Source organism: Mastigoproctus giganteus, chromosome 6 (genome assembly GCF_048544385.1).
Source record: "Mastigoproctus giganteus isolate SK-2022 chromosome 6, ASM4854438v1, whole genome shotgun sequence".
Classification (NCBI taxonomy): Eukaryota; Metazoa; Arthropoda; class Arachnida; order Uropygi; family Thelyphonidae; genus Mastigoproctus; species Mastigoproctus giganteus.
The window spans coordinates 225,803,189-225,827,490 of NC_143580.1; the positions used below are offsets into that span (position 1 = coordinate 225,803,189).

The 24,302-nt window shown below is 34.1% G+C and overlaps 1 protein-coding gene across 1 annotated transcript in view; it reads right to left on the bottom strand.

Annotated features, from left to right (window-relative positions):
* Positions 1–24,302, bottom strand: part of LOC150085042 (uncharacterized) — a 186,146-nt gene that overhangs the window by 4,418 nt on the left and 157,426 nt on the right. Inside the window, exons 11-15 of the mRNA XM_090376441.1 lie at positions 22,279–23,165; positions 18,745–19,035; positions 9,306–9,398; positions 4,675–4,760; positions 1,778–1,938 (exon numbers count right to left, since the gene is read on the bottom strand). Coding sequence (XP_090232567.1) covers positions 1,778–1,938; positions 4,675–4,760; positions 9,306–9,398; positions 18,745–19,035; positions 22,279–23,165 — 1,518 coding nt within the window. The remainder of the gene's footprint in view (positions 1–1,777; positions 1,939–4,674; positions 4,761–9,305; positions 9,399–18,744; positions 19,036–22,278; positions 23,166–24,302) is intronic.

A 24,302-nucleotide genomic window follows, 5' to 3' on the forward strand; every position in this document is an offset into this window, starting at 1 on the left:
AAAAGAGGCTTAAGTTCTGCAAATTGCAGTGTCTGGAGACTAGGCACCTGCGCAGTGATCTGATTGAGGTTTATAAGGCCTTGAATGGATTGAGCACGCTGAATTCTGATGGGATTCTTCCTCTTGCTCAGTTTATGCACCTGAGGGGGCATAAATTCAAATTGAGGAAAGATAGATGTGCAGAAATTTGCCTTTAGCCAGTGGGTGGTTAATTGCTGGAACAAACTTCCATCTGTCGTTGTGGAAGTTGATAGGTTAAATAAATTTAAGGAGGAACTGGACACGCATTTGGAGGGAATGGTGTGATTTTTTTTTTTTTTTTTTTTTTTTTTTTTTTGGCTGATGCTGCATAAGCTCATACACTTGCTTTCTTGCATCACATGCCACTACTACTACTACTACTATTAGTCTGTACAAGTATAATTTTATGGGTTGATTTTCATGTTATGTGAACTGAGAAACCCAGAAAAGCTTATGGGGCTAAAGAGATAAGCTAACTACAGCCTCAGTTTAAGAATTCCTCTAGTCTCTCATGGAATCCAGAAACCTAGACTTCTTCAAACAAGTGACATGGTGAAACCACTAATCTATCACACAAATGAATAATAATAAAAAAAAAAAAACCTTGGTTCTCCAGTTTTGACACTAATGCAGTAGAATGTCGGTTATCTGGAATAATTTGAAAGTTTAATCTTTTATTTTTATTTTTATTTATGGTAGTATAGTAAGCTCCGGTTATAGTGATCACGTTTGCAAATTGAATTTTGATTATAATAAGCGAAAGATCGAGTTTACTACCTGTTTATAACATATTGTACAAACAAAAAGCCCAATAAACTGAAAACTGCAAATTGTTTTTATAATTTTATGGTTGTGACCTCTAGAATTCTATGTAACCTTCAGAAATGTTCTGTAGAAAAATATCAGAGACTACTGGATTTTCTCAGAAATCATGGGTGAATTTCAGATTAGTTTAGCTCCAGATTCAATAAGAATAATATCAGCCCGAAACTGTGTAATTTATTATTTCTCTCATTTTTTACGGTAAAATGTGAACGAAAAGAAAATGTGTAGTTACCTGAAAATGCCACTTTAGAGAGTGCACTCTTGTTTTTTTCAGAGCGAAGTTTAGGTGTCTGCTCCAATGTTGTGTGAAAAAGCATTGGATTTTAATTGAAAATTAATAGGTAATGAAGATTTTAAGGCAAGCACAGGTTGGCTGAAAAACTTTAAACTGAGACATGGTATACGTGAACTAAATAGATATTCAAGGCGAGAAACTTTCTGCTGACAAATTGGCAGTGGTGTCTTTTGAAAAGTAAGTTTGCTTCAGTTAAGCAAATTATGAGAAAGAAAACGTTTATAATATTGATGAGATGGGCTTATTATGGAAAGCATTACTGAGAAAAAACCTAGCCACTAAAAGAAAAATGCCACTGGGAAGCACAGATTGTCCATGCTCGTTATTGGTAAGTCGAAAAAACCGAGCGCATTAAAAATATTTCTAATTTTTCTGTTTTGTATAGCAGAAAATGGATGGTTGTTTCTGTCTTCTGAGATAGGTTTATATATTTTTTTATTTAATTAATCTTATTTAATTTAATTGTAAGGTAAGATCTAATTAATTAATTAATTTTTATTAATTATTTAATTAAATTTATTAGTTTGATTATCCAGAAAATTTGGTGATTTGGAAGAGGTCTGACATCAATTATTCCGAATAACAGACGTTCTACTGTACTATATTCTTAAAAAGTTAAAAGCATGTAAGTTATACCTTCCAGAGACTGTTCTACTCTTTTGAGATTCTTCAGAATGGTGGAGAGATCCTTAGTTAGGTTTGCTTCTATATGATTATCTGTTGGCTTTTTCTCCATTACCTGAGGAAGAACCTCTTCTATCATTAACCTACTGTCACTGTTCTCTGAATATTTTTCCCTGTAAATATATAAAAGTTTGTATCCTTATATATAATGTTTTATCATAAGTAGATACTGATTAATATTAAGGGTGTTCGAAAAGTTCACAGAATTGTGTAGATATATTTCTTGAAAAACCAAGAAATTTTGCAGGTAGCACTTATCATTCAATGAATGCATCCTTGTGTAATGGTATCACTAAACTAACAGTAATTTTTATTATTTTATTTTGCAAGGATTTCTGTAAGCCATATCTGTTTAAAAATACCATATGGAGAAATCTGACCTTTTTTGTTTATATAAAATATCTGTTTTGATGAGCACATATACAACAGAAATCCATAATATGCTAGAAACACTACAGAATTCTGCTCCAGCACATTCCACTTTAAAGCATAGCTGGAAACAAACATGATATTCCATTTTGGCTGATCAGCAGATAAGGCAATATCCATCAATTTTTGGAATGGTCAGAGTATGTTATTTGTTGATTACCTAGAGTATGCAGCTACAATCACAGGCCACTATTATATAGCATTATTAATAATTGAACTGCATGAAGCCAAATTACAAGGAGCAAAGAAAGTTGCTTTTTCCAAGGATAATGCACCAGCATATAGATCTACTGATATGTCTGCTATCACAAATATAGGGCATAAAATACTTGATCACTCCTTATTCCTGAAACCTGAGTTACGGTGACTTCTACTTTCCAAACTAGAAGCACCTTATTAAACAAAGATTTCAACTGCATGAAGAGATGATTGTGCAATGAGAGACTAGATTACAAAGGAGAATCATTTCTTTCTGTGAGATAGAAAAGGATTTGAGCAGCACTGAGAAAAGCTACACTGAATGCTGAAATAAAAACTTTTCCAAAAAATGTATTTTTTATAGACATTCTACAAACTTTCTGCTACAATGAATTAAAATTTAAGTAACTGTATAAAACTTGCAGTTTATGTACAATCCCACACATCAATACATTATAACTTTTGTCCACAGACTGAAGTCAAAGGAACACAGTAAATGTAAATAAATATGACTTAATTTTAGTTTAGTGTAATGCCACAAGTTTAAACAATATTGCTAACAAGTTGTCCTAAACTAGCATAATTCCAGGTAAGATTTAAAGTACTCCCTTTGCATATGGATTGTTTTAAAAATAATACTAAACTTATATCAATAGTATTTAATGTCTAAGTTTGCAGATGGTACAAAGGTTGGCAGGGTGGTAAACGACAGTCATCAGGGTGAGCTACTGCAACAAAATCTAGGAAAATTGGGTCAAAGGGCTGAGAAATGGCAGTTGAAGTTTAACATTGACAAATGTAAGATACTGCATATGGGTAGCAGTAACCACAGAGTAGCTATAAACTGTGTGGTACTACACTCAGGGTAGTGGAGAATGAAAGTGACCTGGGGGGGGATAATTGTTAAGTCAGACATGAAATTCTCTGAGCAGTGCAGACATGCTGCCAGGACAGCTCATGGGGTTTTGTCAATGTTATATACAAAAAATTTACTAGCAGGGACAAGGAGGTGATTGTTCCTTTGTATAAGGCCATGGTTAGGCCACATCTATGCAAGTCTGGAGGCCTCTAGGAAGGATGTAGATCTGCTGGAACAGGTGCAAAGAAGGGCAACCTGACTGGTGAAGGGAACAAAAGGGTGCTCTTATCTAGAAAGGCTTCAATTCTGCAAATTGCAGCATCTCGAGACTAGGCATCTGTGGGGAGATCTGACCGAGGTATTTAACGCCTTGAATGGATTGAGTAAGCTGAATCTTAATGGCATTCTTCCACTTGCTGAGACATATGAGGGGGCATAAATTCATGTTGAGAAAGGGTTGTTGCAGGATAGCTGTGCAGAAGACTTCCTTCAACCAACAGGTGGTTTGAATGTTGGAACAGGCTTCCATCTGTTGTGGAAGTGGATGGGTTGAATAAATTCAAGGAAGAAACTAGATAAATCCTTGGAGGGTACAAATGGATGAACTGTGTATTTTTTTTGCTGATGTTATATAAGCTTGCTTTCTTGCATTATCTGCCATTACTGCTATTACACTTCAGATGAATTAACAAATAGTAATAATTCATGATTTATAACAAAAAAAAAAAAAAAAAAAAAAAAGCAACTTTAACGTGCAAACCAAGAACATTTTGCTCCGGTGCATCTGTCACATAGCCCATTCATTCCTCCAATCAGCACATGACAACAAACAATTTGGCTATAATGTGTGGTACATAGATAACTTATGTAATATGCATGAAAAAATAATAATAATTGCTGAATTTCTATTGGTCAGATTTTAACAAAATTTGGGAATGCATCACAAATTGTTTTAAAAGAGCCAAGTATAAAATTTCATGAAAAATCTAACTCAGAGTCAAGTTTGTCCAATTCACACATACTAAAGTTAGTATGTGTGAATTGGACAAACAGATGGACATGAAGATAATAGGTGCTTTAATGCACCTATATGCTAATGGAGATAAAAAAAATCAAAATGTTATTGTCCACTTTACAGTTAATGCAAAAAATTACATGGATACATCACTGCCAAATCTAAAAAAAGTCAGTAAGTTTAAACAGAGAAATCACAACATTCACATGCTAAATACAGTTGGGGAAAAAAAAAAAGAAAAAAAAAGTGAGATGCATAATGCAAGTTGACCAACAATTTAAACCTCAATGAATTAAAGTTAGGAAAATATTTTTACAAATAATAAACAGTAAAATTTAAGTACATTACCTTTCTTTATCTAATAGTGAATGTGCCTCTCTTCTCAGTTTTACAGACAACTGGTGAATGGCTGATATTACAAGACTATCCAAAGCCTGTAAAAATACATATGATTAGTATTATTTATTATCTTTCTAACAGAATAAACTCTTTGCTAGAAGGAATGATAAAAGAATTACAATAAAACTGTATAGAACTTATACCTTAATTTTCTTTAGTTGTCCTTTGAGTATACATGATTTTTCAAGGATGTTTTTTTTTTATGTTTAATCCATTGATAGTACTTGCCATTCTCAGTAGAACTTAGAGAGAGAGAGAGAGAGAGAGAGAGAGAGAGAGAGAGAGAGAGAGAGAGAGAGAGAGAGAGAGAGAGAGAGAGAGAAAGAGAAAAAAAAACACTATTGGTTCTTGCATAATTTGGAGTGAGGAGTTTATTACTTCTACATGTTCTTGGTAGTGCATTAAATTGTATGAGTGGCACAAGATTTTCATCTTTTATTATGCCACTGATAAGCCTGTTCAAGAACACCACCCATTTTCATCCTTCTTTCTTGTAGGAGCTCAATACCAAATTTTTCACACATGGTATGGGTTTCCCTGCTGTATTCTATTTTGCTTTTAGAGTATAAATATTTAACGACATGAATTTGAACTTTCTAAATTGCAGCAATTAATATCCAAGATGTGGACATATCTAAGAGGCATATTCTATCTTGGGTCGAATATAAGTTTTATAGGCATGTAGGAAGGGTTATGAGAACCCTTCCTACATGCCTATAAAGAATTAAAGAACAAGAGTAAGAAAAGAAGTGCACTCTTAAGAATCCATTTTTTTCTAGTACATTTAATCATTTTGCTAATATGCATATAAAATGAGGCATTAGTGAACATCACACCAAGATTTCATGCGATCCTTTGCAGTATTACCAACTGTGTAACTAAAGTGAATTTTATTTTTCTTTCTGGGATTAGCAAAACTTACAATTTCACATTTTTCGACATTTAAATGTAAACCATCGTACTTTAACCATTCAGCCATTGTTTGTAAGGTTCTGTTACGGTGCATGCAGTCAATAGTATAATATATGCATTTGTAAATTTTATATCATCTGCAAAGATGTTGATTTTTTACTATGCTGAGTGGGAGATCACTGAAGATTAAAAATAATGGTGGCCCAAGCAAAGATCCCTGAGGCACACCTACCCCAGGAACAAAATAACTGGATTCCATTCCTCTGAATAAGACCTTGATGCAGAATAACTGCTAATCCAAGCAATGGCATCATCACACATACCATAGTGACATAGCTTAATTAGCAGATTTTTAGGAGTCATTGAATCAAATGCTTTTGATAGATCCCGGAAGAGTGCATCAAGCTGATCATCTTTATCTGTTGTGTTAAAAATAGTATCTATAAAATAGATAATATTAGTTGATTCATATTCTCACTGTCGTCTAAAAGTTTTTCTTTCTAATTTAACAGTAATAATGTATTTTGAATATAATCCTAAATGTGACCTGATATAAAAATGATAAAAACAAAATTAACAGTAACAAAATGCCTTTTAGCGACAGCAAAAGAATGCCAACCCACATTTATTGAGGTGGACTAGTTGTGGAGAGAATAGTCAGTGGATTTTCGGCTGCTGTAAAGGGATAAGTATTTTTAATTTTTGTCATATTCTTCGTTAATTAACATACTACATTGTGTTTTAAAGAGATATTAAATTGGTTTAGTAGCATTCATTAGCTTCTTATTTTGAATTTAACTAGTGATTTTTGGAAGTTACGATCCCGGTGTTGCAGTCAATATTGTTGAACTAGCCGCCATATCGTAGTCGATAAGAAATAGCATAACGTGTATATATATATATATATCTCAAACAGATAGCGTAAGGTATAAAGTAAAACTAGATAGCATAATACGAAGCACTCAATTAGGAATCTGTTAGTTTATTATAGTATTATCAATTAATCAAAAATATTATTAATCTTATTAAATTTCATTGTTAATTAAATTGTATTTAAATGGAAATCATGACCCAGATTAGAGCTGTGAAGCAAAGGTCACAGACTAGCAAGAGTGCTGTGACTTAGGGGAGAAACGAAGGGGGTGATTCTCCAATGCATCACAGTCTCAAAAATTGTGCAAAATGTGAAATGTTTGCAGACCTTTCTAAAACAGGACATGATCTAGCCAAGGAGGATGCCTTTGTGTGTGATAGGTGTCTAGATTGTCAAGAAATTAGGTGCCAACTTAGTGCTCTGATGGGCATTTATGAGAGCTTGAGGTGTAGGGTAAATTAACCCCTCGAAGAAATTAATATGAGGGGCCCATCAAGCTCTCAGCTGCCCAGCTGAACGGCAGAGCTCGCTCCTGTGCATCAGGCAAAAACAGAGGCAATCTCCATGGCAGAATGTCAAAGAGTTAGTGCTATACATGAAAGCCTGGTACTATTATTATTATTATTATCTACATGGTGCAAGAAAGCCTGAGGCTTATGCTGCACTAGCAAAAAAAAAAAATTCCTGAGCCACCCTGAGAGAGAGAGAGAGAGAGAGAGAGAGAGAGAGAGAGAGAGAGAGAGAGAGAGAGAGAGAGAGAGAGAGAGAGAGAGAGAGAGAGAGAGAGAGAGAGAGAGAGAGAGAGAGAGAGAGAGAGAGAGAGAGAGAGAGAGAGAGAGAGAGAGAGAGAGAAGGGAATCACCAAGAAGAGAAGAATGATGATATCCAGCTCAGGACCCTGGGTGTGCCATGCCCATACTCACCAGATGTGAGCCCCTGGGGTGAACACTATAGTTTTCAGTGGGGTAAAACAACATTGTAAGAAAAGAATCACTAGGTTTATATCACATCTTTTACATATTTATAAACATTTTACAAAGCAAATATCAACAAATATTAGAAGCTGCAGAAGATGAAGATATATATGAAGAATAGTAGCAAATGCTTTTTTGCATCATTTGCCACTAATACTACTATGGTTGCCTATTTATTTTCATATAAATGTTAATGACTGCCCACCAATTGTGGCCCTTGCTATTACTTTATATATATATATATATATATATATATTTTTTTTTTATAACTCCTGGCTAGATCACGCTAATATTTTCTATCTTTCTTTTATGAATATTACTTCCACTCTACATATTGAAGCTGCAGGTAAACAATTCTGACTGCCTAATACACAGAACTCCAGGCTCTAGGGGAAGGGCATATGAAATGGTCAGTTAGCAAATCACTGAGAAAGCCAACCATACACCATATTAAGATAATAAAACAAATTTAATGAAACAAATATCAATATACACGCCTGCCTAAAAGTTTGGAATCATGTGTATGGCAACAGTTTTAATCAATTTTTTTTTTAAATTAGCTGTCAATGTAAAATTTAATACAAAAAAAAACCACACTACAAAGTATTTTAAGATTTTTTATTAAGCATTGAAAAATTTACAACGAAAAATATTGAACTGATTAATATTAATTATACTGATTTTTCATCAAAATATTCTCTATGAGATTTTATCACTGTCTTACACAGATGTGGCATTCTAGCAATTAATTTTATAATAGTGTCTTGACTAACATTATTCTAAGCAATCTGCAAAATTTTTCATAAATTTTGTGAAGACTTCATAGACTTAATGGTCTAGATGACCCCATAAAAGTTCTATTGGGTTTAAGTCAGGCATTTGGGGTGGCCACACCATAATTTGCAATACTTCCTCCTGTTGTTTAGTCATTTAATTGCTAGAAAGTCCCTGCTCAGAGCTTTGATTGGCCATTGTCTTGTTGTAATATAAAATTTCTTCCACAAAGTCCACAGGGTATAGCATTATGTTCAAGAATATTTTTATAACCTTCTTTTCTTAAAATTTCTTCAATTCTGACAATGTCACCTGCTCCAGAAAAATGGAAGCAACCACACACGCACTCCATATGTCAAATTCTTCTTTAATCACTGCTCTTTTCTGCGACTGTTCCAAGAGATCTACATCATTCCTCAAATGAAACTTCCAAACCTGTAAGCAGTAATCAAAATGCTGCTTAACCACTGCCTTATACAAGGGAATAATTGTCTTCTTCCTGCTGGTGAAATTCTGTATCTCATCAACAGAACCCCACGAGCTGTCCTAGCAACCTGTCTGCACTGCTCAGAGAACTTCACTTTGCATTGTATAATTACCCATTCTCCACTACTATGAGTTTTTTCTACCAAGAAATGCTAGAGTTCTGAAAATTTCAATGTCTGGAATTTACACCTGCATGGATCCCCAATTGAGGTGTTTTAAGGCTTCACAATGGTTTAATAAACTAAATGCTGATGTTGTATTTATTCTTTTTGGGATGACAACCAACAAGAGGGAATAAATTTAAATTGCGAAAGAATGGTTGCAGAAAAGATCTTTGGAAATTTGTAATTGATTGAGTGCTGTAATAAAGTTCCACATAGTGTTGTAGCAACAGGAAATTTAAATAAATTTAATGGATTGGACAAATCATTAGAAGTGATGGGAAAATAAAGTGGGATTTTTTTTTGGCAAATGCTGTATAAGTTTGGTTATGTCTATCATTTTGCCAATATTAATACTACTAAAAATAATTTATTATGTAAATACATAATACTACTTACAGAAAGTTGCTTAGTTGAGTTTTGATGGTGAGTAGAGTTTGCCTGACTTATCTTAGTTTCGGATACTTTATCTGGTGATGCTCTCTCATTTGGCTTTAAATAAAAATATTCAGATAAAATATTTATTAACGTTTGCTATAAGATTCAATTCATTGAAAATTAAACAAATATTTTCACTATCACAAAGTTTATTTAAGCACTTTTACATGTAAAAATCTTTGTTTCTGATATTTAAAATTGCAAAGAAAATTTACAAAGTGAAACCTGTAAGGTTTCAACAAAATATAATAATTCACAACTGCTTCAGAAACTCACTGGCATATTAACAATATGAACTAATTTGGTTAACAAGGTTTAAGTTACATTGTGATACATAACCTTAAATAATTCACAGTATATATGAAAGTATTTAGCACGCTTGATGCTACAGGTAATTGAAAGTCTGGATAACTGTAAATAGCAGTGAATTACCGCCACTTTGCTTACTGGAGGCTTTAGAGGTTGAACCCATGTTTTGTCTCCAGAGAAAAGTTCTGGAAATATCCAAACTTCCTTACATTTTGAAGGTATAGCTCTGGAATGGTGTTTGCAGGCCGACCATTAGATAGTCCACCAGACGGAACCTAACAGTAACTCTCTAAGTGGCTTCCAGTTCACTGTCTCTGTTCTGCCAAATAGTGACTGGAGGGAGTCTGAGTAGTGTGTATGCTTGGGAACATTGTCGAGGCCACATTATGTAAAGGAGTGGAGTACATTCTTGCCATGTGCATGCTATATCCAAAATTTTCATTACTTCATACAGCATATACCCACCCACCCACACCTTTTCTTCCTACTGAATGCCTCATGAACTGTCAAACTAATAGAAGAAACGTATCTGTGAAGAGATCTAAACCTCCCAAACACTTCCTCATTTTTTTTACAAATATACATGGTCTCAGTTCCAATCTCAATGATGTCCATTTCCACTTAGTCTGCCAAAACCCATATACTCCTTCTGACAGAATCCAGTTACCAGTTGATTCAACTACTTTTTTTTTTTTTTTTTTTTTATGAAAACCCCAAACACGAAAGGTATCAAAACCTATAGTACTTAGTACCGTGCGTAGGTTGAAAAAGAAGTATGGGGGGAGGGGAATGCCGGAAACTTTGCTCTAGAGACTAAACATGGATTTCACCACTTCAAGCCTCCAATAAACAAAGTGGTGGTACTGCTCATCTCAGTCATCCAAATTATTCGCTATATGATTCCTTTTGCTTCAAAGGTGGTACTTGTGCATACATCCATTATGATATTCCCTGTCAGAGACTTAGTCATTTGGAATCTCCTCTTTTTGATCTTCTCTGATTAAAAATCTCTCTACCACATTCTGTCAAATTCATCTGTTGACTATCATTCTCCCAACTCCACTAATCATTTGTAACTTTTTTCCTTTCTCTATTTGAAACTTTACTTTCTCCAGTTCAACTCCAGCTGGCTTTGTTTTCTAGTCACACAGACCTAGCTGGTTGAGATGCTGAGGTTTTGCAATTACTAATGACTTCATACAGATTGTCCATTTGCCTATCAGAATACCAGACAATCCCAACCATGGAGCAAACATGCGTGATCTTTTTCTCACTAACAACTCTTCTAGGTACACAGTCGAGGTGAGTGGTCCTCTAGGTACCTCAGACCACAATTTGGTGATGGTCTCTTCTCCAATGGAGCCTTTCTGTTTGTTTGTTTGTTATTTGGTTTTTAGGAGAATTAGCAACTAAGGCCATATTGCTCCGTGAATATGCGGTGGTCATTCCTGACCTTTCCGCATCCTCCGTATTTGGTGGTGACGGGCTCGAACCCCGGTCTAATCAAGAAGCATGTACTATGCACTGCTGCTCCTTCCCACCTCACTACGGAGGTGCCGGAGCCTTTCTCTCGTGGCCTTTCTCAACCTTGTGCTGTTTGGAAACAATAATGCAAAATGGGATGATCTGTGAGATTTCTTTTCATCTTTTCCTTCATTGGACTACTGTTTTAAATCTTCTGATGTCAATGTTTGCTCAGATTATGTCAGTAAAATTATTCTTGTAGGGATGAAATCCTTTATTCTACACTCCGCCTTAAAATTACATCCCTTATTTAAATTTTCGTTTTCCAATAAATGTGCTAAGGCTGTTCAAAGAGAGAATGTTGCATATTGCAAATAGCTTGTATCCAAATCACCAAATTAATTTTCTGCCTACATCAAAGTTCACAAAAATTGTAAAGCAACTAAGAGTTATGAGTCTAAACTAGATTTCGAACAAGCTAAGAGTAGAAAACTTGCTTCTTTCCTAATCATAGCAGGACATTCTGGTCTCTTGCAAAAGCTGTTGGCTGCAACTTTTGCCCATCTCTATTCCCACCTCTGTCAAAACCAAATGATTCTATTACCACTTCAGCCAAAGATAAAGCTGACCTGCTAGCATCCTACTTTTCTTCAAACTCACATGTTGATGACCTTGTAAACCACCTCCTACCATTCCCAGTACACTCCATTCAATGCCTCCTGTGGTCTTCTGTCAAAGGCATGTCAGAAGGGTTTTGAACAATCTTGATGTTTAGAAAGCTCCAGATCCTAATGGCATTTCTCCACTTGTACTCAAAATCTGTTCTTTTGAGATTACTCCTGTTCTGTGCCATCTTTTTTCACTTACTTATTCCAGAAGTGTTTTCCCTTCTGCTTGGAAATCTGCTCATATCTAGTTAATTCCTAAACAGGGGGACAAATTTCTCCCATCCAATTATCATCCCATTGCACTTACTTCTACTCATTCTAAAGTAATGAAGAAATCAATTAACTGCCAACTCTTAAACTATCTGGAAACCTTCCATCTGATCAATGATTGCCACTATGGATTCAGTCTGTGTCGATCCACTGGTAATATTCTGGCTTATGTTACCCATTTATGGACAAATTCAATGGAAAAGTTTGGTGAAACACAAGCAGGTACTCTTGACATCTCAAAGGATTTTGATCGTGTTTGGCATAAAGGTCTTCTAAACAAGCTTCCATCTTATGGTTTGTCAACTGTTTTTTTGTAACTGGTTATCCAGTTTTCTCTCTGACCACTCACTGCGGGTGATTGTAGACGGCTCCTTGTCTTCTACCTTCTCCACTAATGCAGTGTTCCCCATGCTCGGTTTCTTTCTCCCACTCTTTTCCTCTTGTATATTAATGATTTCCATTGACCAGAAATCCTATTCATAGTTTTCCTAATGATAGCATATTGCATTCTACATTCCAGTTTGAGAAAGCTTGCCCTGCACAAAAAGCTTCAACAGATTTCCTGAAATGCTGATCTGTAGGGAATCATACAGTGGGGCAAAGATAATTTAGTTTACTTCAACCCTTCTAAAACTCAGTCCTGTCTTATATCTTGCAAAAAGGATTCTTCTGCTCTATGCTTATCTTCAATGACACTGATTTCTAGCCAAGATCATATATCTCTGTTGGGGATTACCCTGACTTCTAATCATCTGACAGATGCCCAACTTTCTTTTTAAATTTTGCTTAAATAGTGCCAATATTACATCTTTTCTTAAAGGATTGTGGTACTTACTGTAGGTATTTTTTTAAAAGTTTTAATAAAAAATTAAAAATTTTAAAACATGCTATGTGTTTTACAAATTTTATTTTCAAAAGAACAAAAAAATAAATTCTGCTGAAAATTGTAAAAAAAATCAGAAAAAAAAACATATCTATATAAACATTTCAGACATCAAAACAGAATGATCAATCTCTTCTATCTTCCAGTTTACGCAACTATTAAGTGCATGAAATTTCAAAATTGCACATGTGTATGTATTTCTGCTTATTATATATAAATATTAAAAAGTTTAAAAAACATCATACACATTTGATACTATTAGTTAGTTCTATTTTAAGGTTTTCAAATTTGGTATGCTTCACAGTATGATAAAAATTTGAAACTACTAATGTTGCTTCCTGCAGTATAGTGGCCATCTGGAGAGAATATCAAGTTTCATGTTATTTCAAAAACTAGAGTAAGACTTTGGATATTAACTGAACTAATGAAAGAAGAAAACAAGCAATGTGAAACTTTAAACAAATACAGCACTGGCACTTATCTAAAAATTTTTGCCACTGAGCATTTTTGGAGTGAGCAACACTTCAGTTTTGACCCTCAGTCTAATGTTGAAATTCTGGATTATGCTTGTGATACATGACATCTCCCATGGTTAGAGGGCCTTCCATATAACAACAGTGGGTTCCACCATTAATCTTAATGCTGGGACCTGCATTCACCCTATTATGGAGACCACCGTTTTACAGTTGCAAGTTAACAATAGGGCTGCTAGGCATCACAACAGTGATACAGAGTTTGATGGTTAATGTTCTCTGTCTCTCTTACTCCTCCTCCCTTCCCCCCACTATACTTGATGCACAGGCATTGATTGTTCACATGTGAGTGCGATTTTTTCCCCCCTTTGTAATATATTTAGTTCACTGTCATTGATCTTATCAAGTTGAAGATGAGGTCCACCACCTTGAAAGCTTCTTATTGTATCTTATTGTATACAGTGTATGGATGCTTTAGCACTTTCATTTGGTTGTTTTATTTTATACTTTAATTCTATATAATACCATTTTATTTTATTGTACATAGTTAGTGATTTTAAATTCTTGTATATATTTATAATTTATTTATTATTCATTTTAAATCATTGTTTATTTTAATAAACCATTTGAAGTCAGTAGAAGCAATATTTTGTTATCTCTGTAAATTCACAATTAATCTAATATGTACAATCCACATCTGGGTATCCACTCCCTGATCATGGATCCAAAGTTGGTTCAAAAGCAATTTTTGTCTATTCTTTCTGCAGATTGCACAATCTGTGCAAATATTAGGATCAGGAGATTTAAAAAGCTATTCCAATCAAGGAAAAGAAAAACAAAAATCAAAGTCAAATCATCCCATTTGGCATTATCACAATCCAAACAATGTGAGGTCAAATTGCCCATGAGACACCAGTGCCAAATTATGACCGGAGGTGCATAACATTAACCATGTACGTTGAAGGTAATTTGAAGGTTGTTTATGAAGGAAATGATCAAGAGTATTAGGTGTGTGTGGTTAGGATTCTTTGTACTATTGTAGTAAATTAACAAGTTGTGCAGGGTGATTAGTAATAGCAAAAGTTTGCATTTCTACCAACTGGATCTACAGAAGAAAACTGAAACCAGATGGAATTATGAACATTAAAAATCAGAGAAAAGTACTTCACTGTTATGAAAATTAGACTGGAGAAAGTAGTTTCAAAGGAAAGACAAGAAGTTCCCAGTACCTTGTTGAGCTAGGAGAGCAACAAGATAGCAAATGAATTTGAGAGAAATAACGCAAAAAGATTTTAAGCAAAATAGATAAAAAAAGAGGTGCATTCTGATTAGGAAGTCTCTGACAACAAATATCAGAGAAGAGATATGTAAACAGTGCCTTTAAAATGGAAGGCATTTTCTTCCTTCTTCTCAAGGTAATTATCTCTTTGTTGGTTTCATAAAGTTCAAAATATTTATTTTCATTCAAAATTTCATTCTCCTCATTGATAAATGGTATGTGTAAAGTTACCATTCATGTATATGTTCATGAAGACATGTTGTATTATAATTCTGATACCGAATTATTTTAGGAAATTGTCTTTTCACCCATCCCCCATTTCCTTTTCGATAATGAGCGGTAAATTGTGCAAGAGTTATAGCTTTTAATGTTCACCCCATTTTTCATATTTATCAAATACTATCTTTCCATATATCCAAAAAGACTCACTATCACCTTATTGTTCATCCAATTCAGCTTTTGATTTACGTAATTTCTGACACTTGTAGCCGTATTGTTGGCACGTATTCAATCACTCTTGAAGACACAGCCATTGGGTATCATAATAAATATCATAATAAATCTTGTGAACTAATCTACACTTAATGCTTGTGTTAGATCAGTATATCCATATCAGGATATTCTTCTTGTAGCTCTATAATTTTCCTTTGCAGGTTGCTTATTCCTCTGTTAGTTATAATCACATATTCAACTACAAAACTGCACATGAATATTCTTTTATGATAAATTGTAAATCCAAATTAGACTTGAGTACTCCTAAAATCCAAGGATTGTAATTATTCATAAATTTCTCTTCTATCTTATATGTGGTCACTTGATACCAATCCTCAAAATATTTAGATATTCTTCTTCTAATTGACATTGATTTGATTTAAGGAATTCTTCGAAATAACATGATTATCCAATTCTAATGAGCCATGCATTTTATATTTTGTGCTTCAAATCAACATTCACATCAGTTTGCATTATTATTCTTATAACAGGTAAAAGTATGTTTCTGTTGCTGTAAATTTGAATAATCTGAAGTTTTCTCTATAGAACATAATGCATCTATCATTTGGATTGCTTCTTCCATCCCACCTTCTTTTTCTTCTAATGGTGCAGAGAGTGCATTGTTCATCCATAATAATATATGTGCGTGTGGACTTCCTCGATGCTGAAATTCAATACTGAAGTTCCCAAAAAGACTATAGGTTTTTGATTTTAAAATTTTGAGTATACTCTTAACAATTTTATTAAAGTATATGGCACATGTTACGGGGTCTTCATTTATTAATGTAGCTCTTTTCATGTAAGGCAGACCCATAACTTCAATGGTTGTAATTTCTTGTTTATATCTGAATTTGTATAACATACACAGTAATAAGGGCCACGTTGGTTTTGGTTCACACACACACACACACACTCAGTGTGAAGAACACTAGCATTAGTAGAGGCATATGATGCAAGAAAGCAAGCTTATGAAGCATCAGTCAGAAAAAAAAAAAAAAAAAAACCCTCCCATTTCACCCCTCCATTTGTTCCAAAATGCCTGTCCAGCTCAGCCGTAAATTTATTTAGGCTACTAGCTTCCACAAAAAAAGATGGAAGCCTGTTCCACTAATCAACTACCCACTGGCTAAAGGCAAATTTCCACACATCTATTCTACAACTATCTTTCCTCAATTTGAAACTGTGCCCCCTCAGGTTTTCCTAGGTGCAGGTTTTCCTAATTGACGAATCATGGCAAACACATCTCGTTTACGCTGACTACAATAATATGCTGAATTGGGAATTGATTTTAGAAATCCAAGTTAGACTCTAATGACTTGTTTATAAATTTTTTCGATTCCAATATAGAACGAGTAATGTTAGCTGTTATTCTTACTGATTTAAATGCAATTTGCAAATTTTCTGCGGTACGCATTCGCATAATTTTCATTGCCATATATAGTATATATTGGGGAGTTACTCCACGATGATCAGATCTACAAATTTCACTCAATGCCATCATAAAGGGAGTAATTTTCAATCCACTTTTAAATTTTCATGCATGTCCCAAATATATAGCTGGAAAAGAAAGTTCTTCTGCATGTATATCAAACATGAAACTTGTTGGGGATGATTTCTGACCTGGTGCTATACATAAATATTTATCTTCAGACCATAATAATGTTTGTTGTTGAATTAACAATAGTTCATCATCATTATTGACAGGTTCCACAATTTCATCTGAATGTTCCTGTTCACTATCATCATTTGTCCCCAAGAAATTGTCACTCACTTTTAAGCCACAAAATTTATACAAAGGTGAATTTATCAAATACCGTAACTATATTTTCACTATTTTATTCTGCACACATCCTTGTAGATATGATGATTTATGCATGAGTCTTCGTTTTATATGTACATTAATGGCATAATCGTCATCTAATTCTCTAGGTAATTGATGAACCATCATATTTACGTTAACTGGTACATTTATGCTTGTCCAATGATCCCATATTGTCCATGTTCATAACGTAAATGACGAATTTGCATAAAGGGTAATCATGGTGATATCAAATGCTCAGTTATAACATCCAGTGTGGGCAAATTAGTAGGATATGTTGGATATATAAATCCATTTGATGTGGCCATAGTTAGTATCCATCTCTCTTTTAATGAAGTATGACATGTATTACGTGTCATGAAAGTACTCACTTCATAAGTAAAGGAAATTTATTTTGAAGTAATTCACATGAAGTTGTTGGAAATGGTTTCAAATTAATTGAAACCATCAATGATCACAAACAGTACAACTAAATCCAAAATGGTTTTTGTACACTAGTTTTTCAAACTCACTATCACAGCTCGTGTAGACACTATAGAGATATAATCAGGAATCTCATTATTAGCCATTTCTAATTTCGTTTTTTTTCGTGCACGATATCCCTTCATTCATTCTGCTGGAGTTTTAGATTCCTGATAAGTATCAGGCATAGTAGAACTCTGTGGTTGAATTTCAATATTATTCGGAATAGTTTGAATTTCTAATTTCCTTTTCCTCCGTTCATGATATTCCTTCATTATTTCATTCAAGGTTTTTTGGGTGCAGTTTGAGAACTTCCAGGCATAACAAAACACTCTTGCTGAATTTCATCTGGACTTGCATTTCTGTCCAACTTCCCTTTCCTTCTTTCATGATATTCCTTCAAACGCTGGGCTGTAGATTTTGGCACAGTCACTCGTGGTATTAATCATTATGCTGATATAACGGTATAACGTAGCGCATCACTGCACAATTGTACTTTTGTCACTGCAACTTCTTGCATCATTACACTTGTTGCATCACCGCACGCAACAAGTACAAAGCATACGCATCGGTTTTTGTGATGATTCCAAATAACGCCGGTAAAAACATTTATAACATCAAAAAGAGGTGCATTCTGATTAGGAAGTCTCTGACAACAAATATCAGAGAAGAGATATGTAAACAGTGCCTTTAAAATGGAAGGTACCAGGGAGCAAGTAATTAGAACAAATGAGATGTGTGGTGGTTGGGTCAAAAGGTAAGCTATACTTAACACTGCACACTGGCCAACACTACCACCTGCGTACACATTACCTGAACTCCCTCTAGTAACAGGTGGCAAAGTAGAAGCATTGAGGTTATTCACCAGCTGATCAAGATGCCTCTGAGAGTGTTATCAATAGGTCCAAGTCCAGCGAACTATTTGGCAGCCACCCCGAAAACACTATTTTAAGGCTGTAATGACCAAAATTAAGGAATGTTGACTCATGTCATATTGCTTATTGTAACCTTAAAAGATATAACTCATATTACAAGATAGACGAGACTGGGAAAGACCACAGCTCTGTTGTGGAGGATAAACATTGTTTCACCATTTCAAGCCTCCATTTAGCAAAGTGTGTTTAAATAACAAACCAGTTTATTATTTTGGTTGTTTACCCACCTCCAGTCAATCCTTCATTAGCTGTAAATAAAACAGTGAGCACCTATAATAATTTAGCCTCTAAATTATCTTAATCTAAATTTATTATCAAGGTCAAACAAATAAATACACCGAAATACCTTATTAAGCTGTGCTTTAGGTGTATGTTCAGTCTGAACATCAGGTACTTTATTTTGAGTGCCAGAACCTTTCCTTAGAAATGCTGGCCTTCTTATGCCATTTTTTTGAAATATTTTGGACGGTAAATCCTTGACCTCTAGTTCATCAGCACCACAAAATGAAGAAGATCTAAGGAAAGGCTGTGGCAAGTTTGAGGGTTTTTCAGAATCTGAAACTGATGTGCTCATGCAGTCCCCTTTTTTCCAAAAAGCAGTCTTTCCAGGATCACTATCCATTCTTCTATGGCCCAGCTAAAAATTATAAAGCAAAAATTTTAACCAGAATAATTAAATCACATTGAATAAATATGAAACATTTTGTTTGAGTAGTAAAACAAAGTTCCTTCTTTGATATAAGCAAATATACAAATAAAATTTAATTTATTTTACATTTTATTTATTTATTTTATATTGCAATATCTTATTTCTATTAATGTTATAATTAATAACCACACTGATATAATGATAGCTAAAATGACAGCTAATTAGCTCACTACTTAATATCATGTATATCATGATATTAAGTAGTAAACCTTCATTTGCATTGGTAGCTGTGCAGAGAATATCTGCAATCTGTCAGATATTCTGCAATCTGTCAGATATGAGACCAAGAAATGTGTTAGATCTCTTTTTTCCTGCTTTCCTTGACTTACAGATGGCTTATAATAGAGTTTTGCTGCCAGCCATTTGAAAGGCTTTAGAATTCCCTTCAGTACCTAAACTGTCCCTTCAATTACATTTATAAGAAAGTGTCTTAAGTATCACTGTGGGACAGCAAACCTCACTTATCTATACAAGAGAGGTGATTGGTAGGCTGACCCCCCACTCTCACCTCACCACTTCTTTTCAATGCTGTTATTGATAGGTTTCTCTCCACTAGTTAAAATTATGGCATTTGCTAATGATCTTGTTTGGATTGTTTCTGCTGCTTGTGGTTAGAAGCTTATTACCCTTGCTGAAACATTATTTGATTGTGGGTTGTCATTGAATGCAAAGAGGTCAGTTGGTTCCATCTGGATGGAACCAACACATTAATGTTCTTGTAGAGACAAGAACATTAATGTGGAGACACTGCCTCTTCTCCTAGGGATAGTAAGCATACATTTTGTAGTGGTAAGAGTGAATGGAATTATTTAGGAGTTCAAATTATCCTTATGGACATATTAAGCCAGATGGAAGTTGTTCCAATGATCAATTACACTCTTGCTGAAAGCAAATTTTCATGAATTTATCCCAACCATCTTTTTTAAATTTAAATTTGTCTCCTTATGTGTATTGTCTAAGAAAGGGCAAGGATGCCATCAACATTTAGTTTACTCAATCCACATAAAGCCTTAAACACCTCAATCTAATCAGGTCTCCTCATAAGTGCCTAGTTTCCAGACTCTGCAATACACAGAATTCCAGTCTTTCTCTGTAAGAGTATGAATAATCTTGTTACTCTTCTTTGCATCCATTCCAACAGATACACATCCTCCACTACCTTGAGTGTGGTACCACCCATTTGGTATGTTATTCTGAGATTACTGCTACCCATGTGCAGTACCTTACATTTATCAATGTCACACTTCAATTGCCACTTCTTACTCTATACCAGAGGTTCCCAACTTTCTCGGTTCACGGCACCCTTTGTCTCAGTAATTTTTTCACGATTCCCCTGGGCCAAAAGAAATACCTAATAGTTCTATTTATTAAGCAGTTACATTGAAACAACTTAGTAGCTGTTTGAAAAAAATAATTCTTTCATTCTTTCATTAACAACTTCAGCAACCTTTGTATCAGCAGCAAATTTAGAGAATTTAATATGTCTTCCTGAATATCATTAATATTTAAAAAATAAGGGTCTAGGACTGAACCATCAGAGAGTCCACTAATAACATTCAGTCCAAGAAGAGCAGTACCCATTTATAACCATGTTCTGTCTTATGAAACTCAACCAGCCCTTTATTCACAGCAGTTATCATCAGCCAATTTCAATCCACTGCAGGATAAAGGCCTCTCCTGCAATTCACAGCAGTAACTTTCCCCAAATGCCAAGTTTCACTAATTCGTATGGCAGTCTTTCATGTGAAAGAGTCAAAAGTTTTACTGAAATGTACGTATATGATGTGAAAATTATTTTTTTACATCCAGTTCCTTTCTTACTGTCTCATAGTAGCAAATCAGATTGGTGACACTAAATCTCCACATGTTCTGATTGCCAAATAACAAAAACTGCATTCTGTAAAGATGATTCTGCATTACTTCTTTAACCATTGACTTCATTGTTTTAATTAAGAGCACAATATTTCAATATAAATACAGCACCAGAAGTTTAAGTGGAGAGAGCATAGCAGAAAAAACAAAGCATAATTGACTATATTGTTATAGAAAAGGATCTTGAACAACTAGCTGAAGAGACAAAATATACAGAAGATTGTACAGAAAAACATTTCATCTTGACCCTTCCTGATGCTAATATGACTTAGATGAACAGAAAAATTAATTTTAAGGGAATGTTGGTGAAGTTTCAAAGAAATTAAAGAGAAAGCTGGTAAAGAAAGAAAACTCAAAATTCTACAGTGACCCAAAAAGCTATAAATATTAGAAAAAATATTATAAGAAATTTTTGGCAAATAAAACTACTAATCCTTGCCTGACATAGCTGAGTGGACTGTGGTTCAAACCTATATGACTGCTAAATACAGTTGATGATTGTATTATTGTCAAAATAATCAATGTAAACTTCTCTAACCTAATGGTTGTGCTGGAGTATAAACAAAGTGTAAGGGAACTAAGTTTTGTGTGAAAGAGGATAAAGAAAAAAATCTTTGGAAGATTTTAGGAGAGAAAGAAAACAAGTGCAATCAAAAATGATAGAAGCAAAGCTAAAACAGTAGAGGAAAATATTTTAGATTCATGGAATAAATATTCTGATGAATTATAAAATAAAGGAGCTGAAGATGACAAAAAGATTTAAAAGGAAGGATTGTGGACACCATCTTTATTGTTGAAGTAGAAAAGGCTACAGAAAATAGTATCTACCATTATATCAAAAAGAGAAAACCAAATTTTTAAAGAAAAATGGAGTAAAAACTGCAAGTTTTAATTATTGTGTATAAATTAGACTACATTAAATTTTAATAGAGAAACTGTACTAAATTATCTGTTATATTTATGCAACTTAACTAAAATTTAGAAGTTTAATAATCAATGATTTAATGGTTAGTTTTAAGCCTAGACATGCAACAAATTTCACAAAGTTTCACAAAAATTGAAGAGGATCAGGTTGTGTCTTCATATTGACATGGAATTACCTCTTAGCCTATTTTATTAAATATCTGGAACATGTTTTATCTATGTGATTCTTGTTCATTAATATAAAATGCTTAGCATAAAGAAAGCATACAAATTTTAAAATGCACTTTGTAAGAATATCATATAAACAGCAAAAATTAGTATATAGGAAGTAACGATGCTCAAATTTACAATGGAATTTAAAAAAAAAAAACTTACCTTGTTTCCAATGACACTATTTAAGGAAGATCTTATATCTTTTTTAGTAGCACTTTTACTACTACCACTATTGGGTTTAGTTGTGCTTCTAGGAAGACGAAGACTAAATCTTCCTCCATCTTGCCTTGATAGGCTGGCTGCAGGAAGCGGCAGATGTCCATCATTTTTAATAGTTTTTCCCTGAGAATCTTTATTTCCAATACTTTTCACAGATCCTGATTCTGTATCAAGGCCCAGCCTGGCTCGCCGAAGGGCAAAGGCTCTATTAAATTTCATTTGTGGACCAGACTCACATCGGCTTTTACCTGAGGGATAACTTAATGAGCTTGGTTCTGTACTAGTAGAAATGTCTGATAAAACACTACCAGTTTCAGATTTACTTTGATCTAATTCAAGATCTGATCCAGACGAATTCCAAGGCATCCTTCTCCAGTGTATACTTGCTGGTGGAGTTCTAGAGTGAGGACTACCTTCGGACATTGAATCACTCATAGTACACAGGAGAGATGTATCATGTCCATCACCTGCACAATATGAACTATCTGAGTTAAGAGGACTAGAAGGAGGAATACTAGCTTTCTTATTTGCATGTGCAGCATGTGATGATGAATTTTGTCCATGGAAGGCATTCTGTTCTTGGGATGATGAATCATTATAAACAGAATGAGGGTATTCTTGTTTACTATTGGATCCTTTACCTCGTATCACATATGTTCCATAATGTGCAAGCTGCTGTTTATTATTTCCTGAAAGTGCTTCTGTGTTGCCTAATGAGGGAGATAGTACAGGAGGTACTGGAAGCCTACGTTTAGGTCGTGGAGGAGCACTTTTACTTTTTTCTCCTCTTTTCCACAGTCCATTTTTATCTGAATCAGAGGTGTCTCCATCTAGAAAAAATTAATAAGATTAGTTTAAAATATCTGAATTATTTTATACATATAGAGTAAATAAATATTAACAGAATTAAAATACTAAAATTAATAAATTAAATAAATGCTGAATACAGAAGTATCTCATTAAATTTGTAACTAAGCAAATAGCAAAATTTAAGTTAATTTTCTGGTTAACAAAAAATTTCAATACAACTCCTTAAGCTAACTTGAAATTAAAAGGAAACAAAGCAGGAAGTTGAAGTGCAAAAGTACTGAATATGTTAATATAACTGTGCCAAGTCATCATACAAATATAGAGGGGCCAGTGTGAAAAGCAGTTTCAGAGAAACAAAAACTGTGACAGCAAGTGACACTTTAATCTTACCAATGGTGAGCATACATTTAATATGATGTAGAATTTCAAATGCCATAATCTTAATATGCAAAATATAACTGACTTTCTGCCATCTGTTTAAAATATGTTGCACTGCTTTGACAAGTCTGTTTCAAAACTTATTGTCCCATTAGATAGCAGATTGTCTCTAGCAAAAATCTCCAGTGATTTGTGATTAATGAAGTTTATGTGAATTGCCAAGCAGTGTAAAGAAGTTAACTTTTAATACTTAATTTTACAAAAGCTATATTATAGGATCACATAGTTATATTCATACACCATATAGCCTTTGCCATATTAAACATTCAAATTTTTAACTGTTTCCTACTAAGAGATATTTCAATACTCACAAATTAACTGAGCCCACTTGCAATGTGATGGGAGACATATGTCTTGTATAAGGCTGTCATATTAGTGTTTCATATTTTAAACAGATAACAGAATAGTCTTTTGTTAATGCTATTAGTTTAAAATTAGTACTCAAGACAACCCATAGGGCTGTTTTCAATTTGTATGCCTCCTTTGAATAGGAGCCATGAACATCTGCAGTTGTGACATTTGTATGTTAATAGGACTGATATTTTGGTAAAGGATCACCTGTGGTCTTTGCCCCAAGTGAAAAACTTGATATGATTTAGATACATGGCAATTTTCAATGTTTTTTTGTGTGTATGTTAACTCTAAGAAAGTATCATCTCTTGCAATATTTTTTATCGGCTTTTGGGAAATCTCCAAATTGTTACTAAAGTCCAATAGCA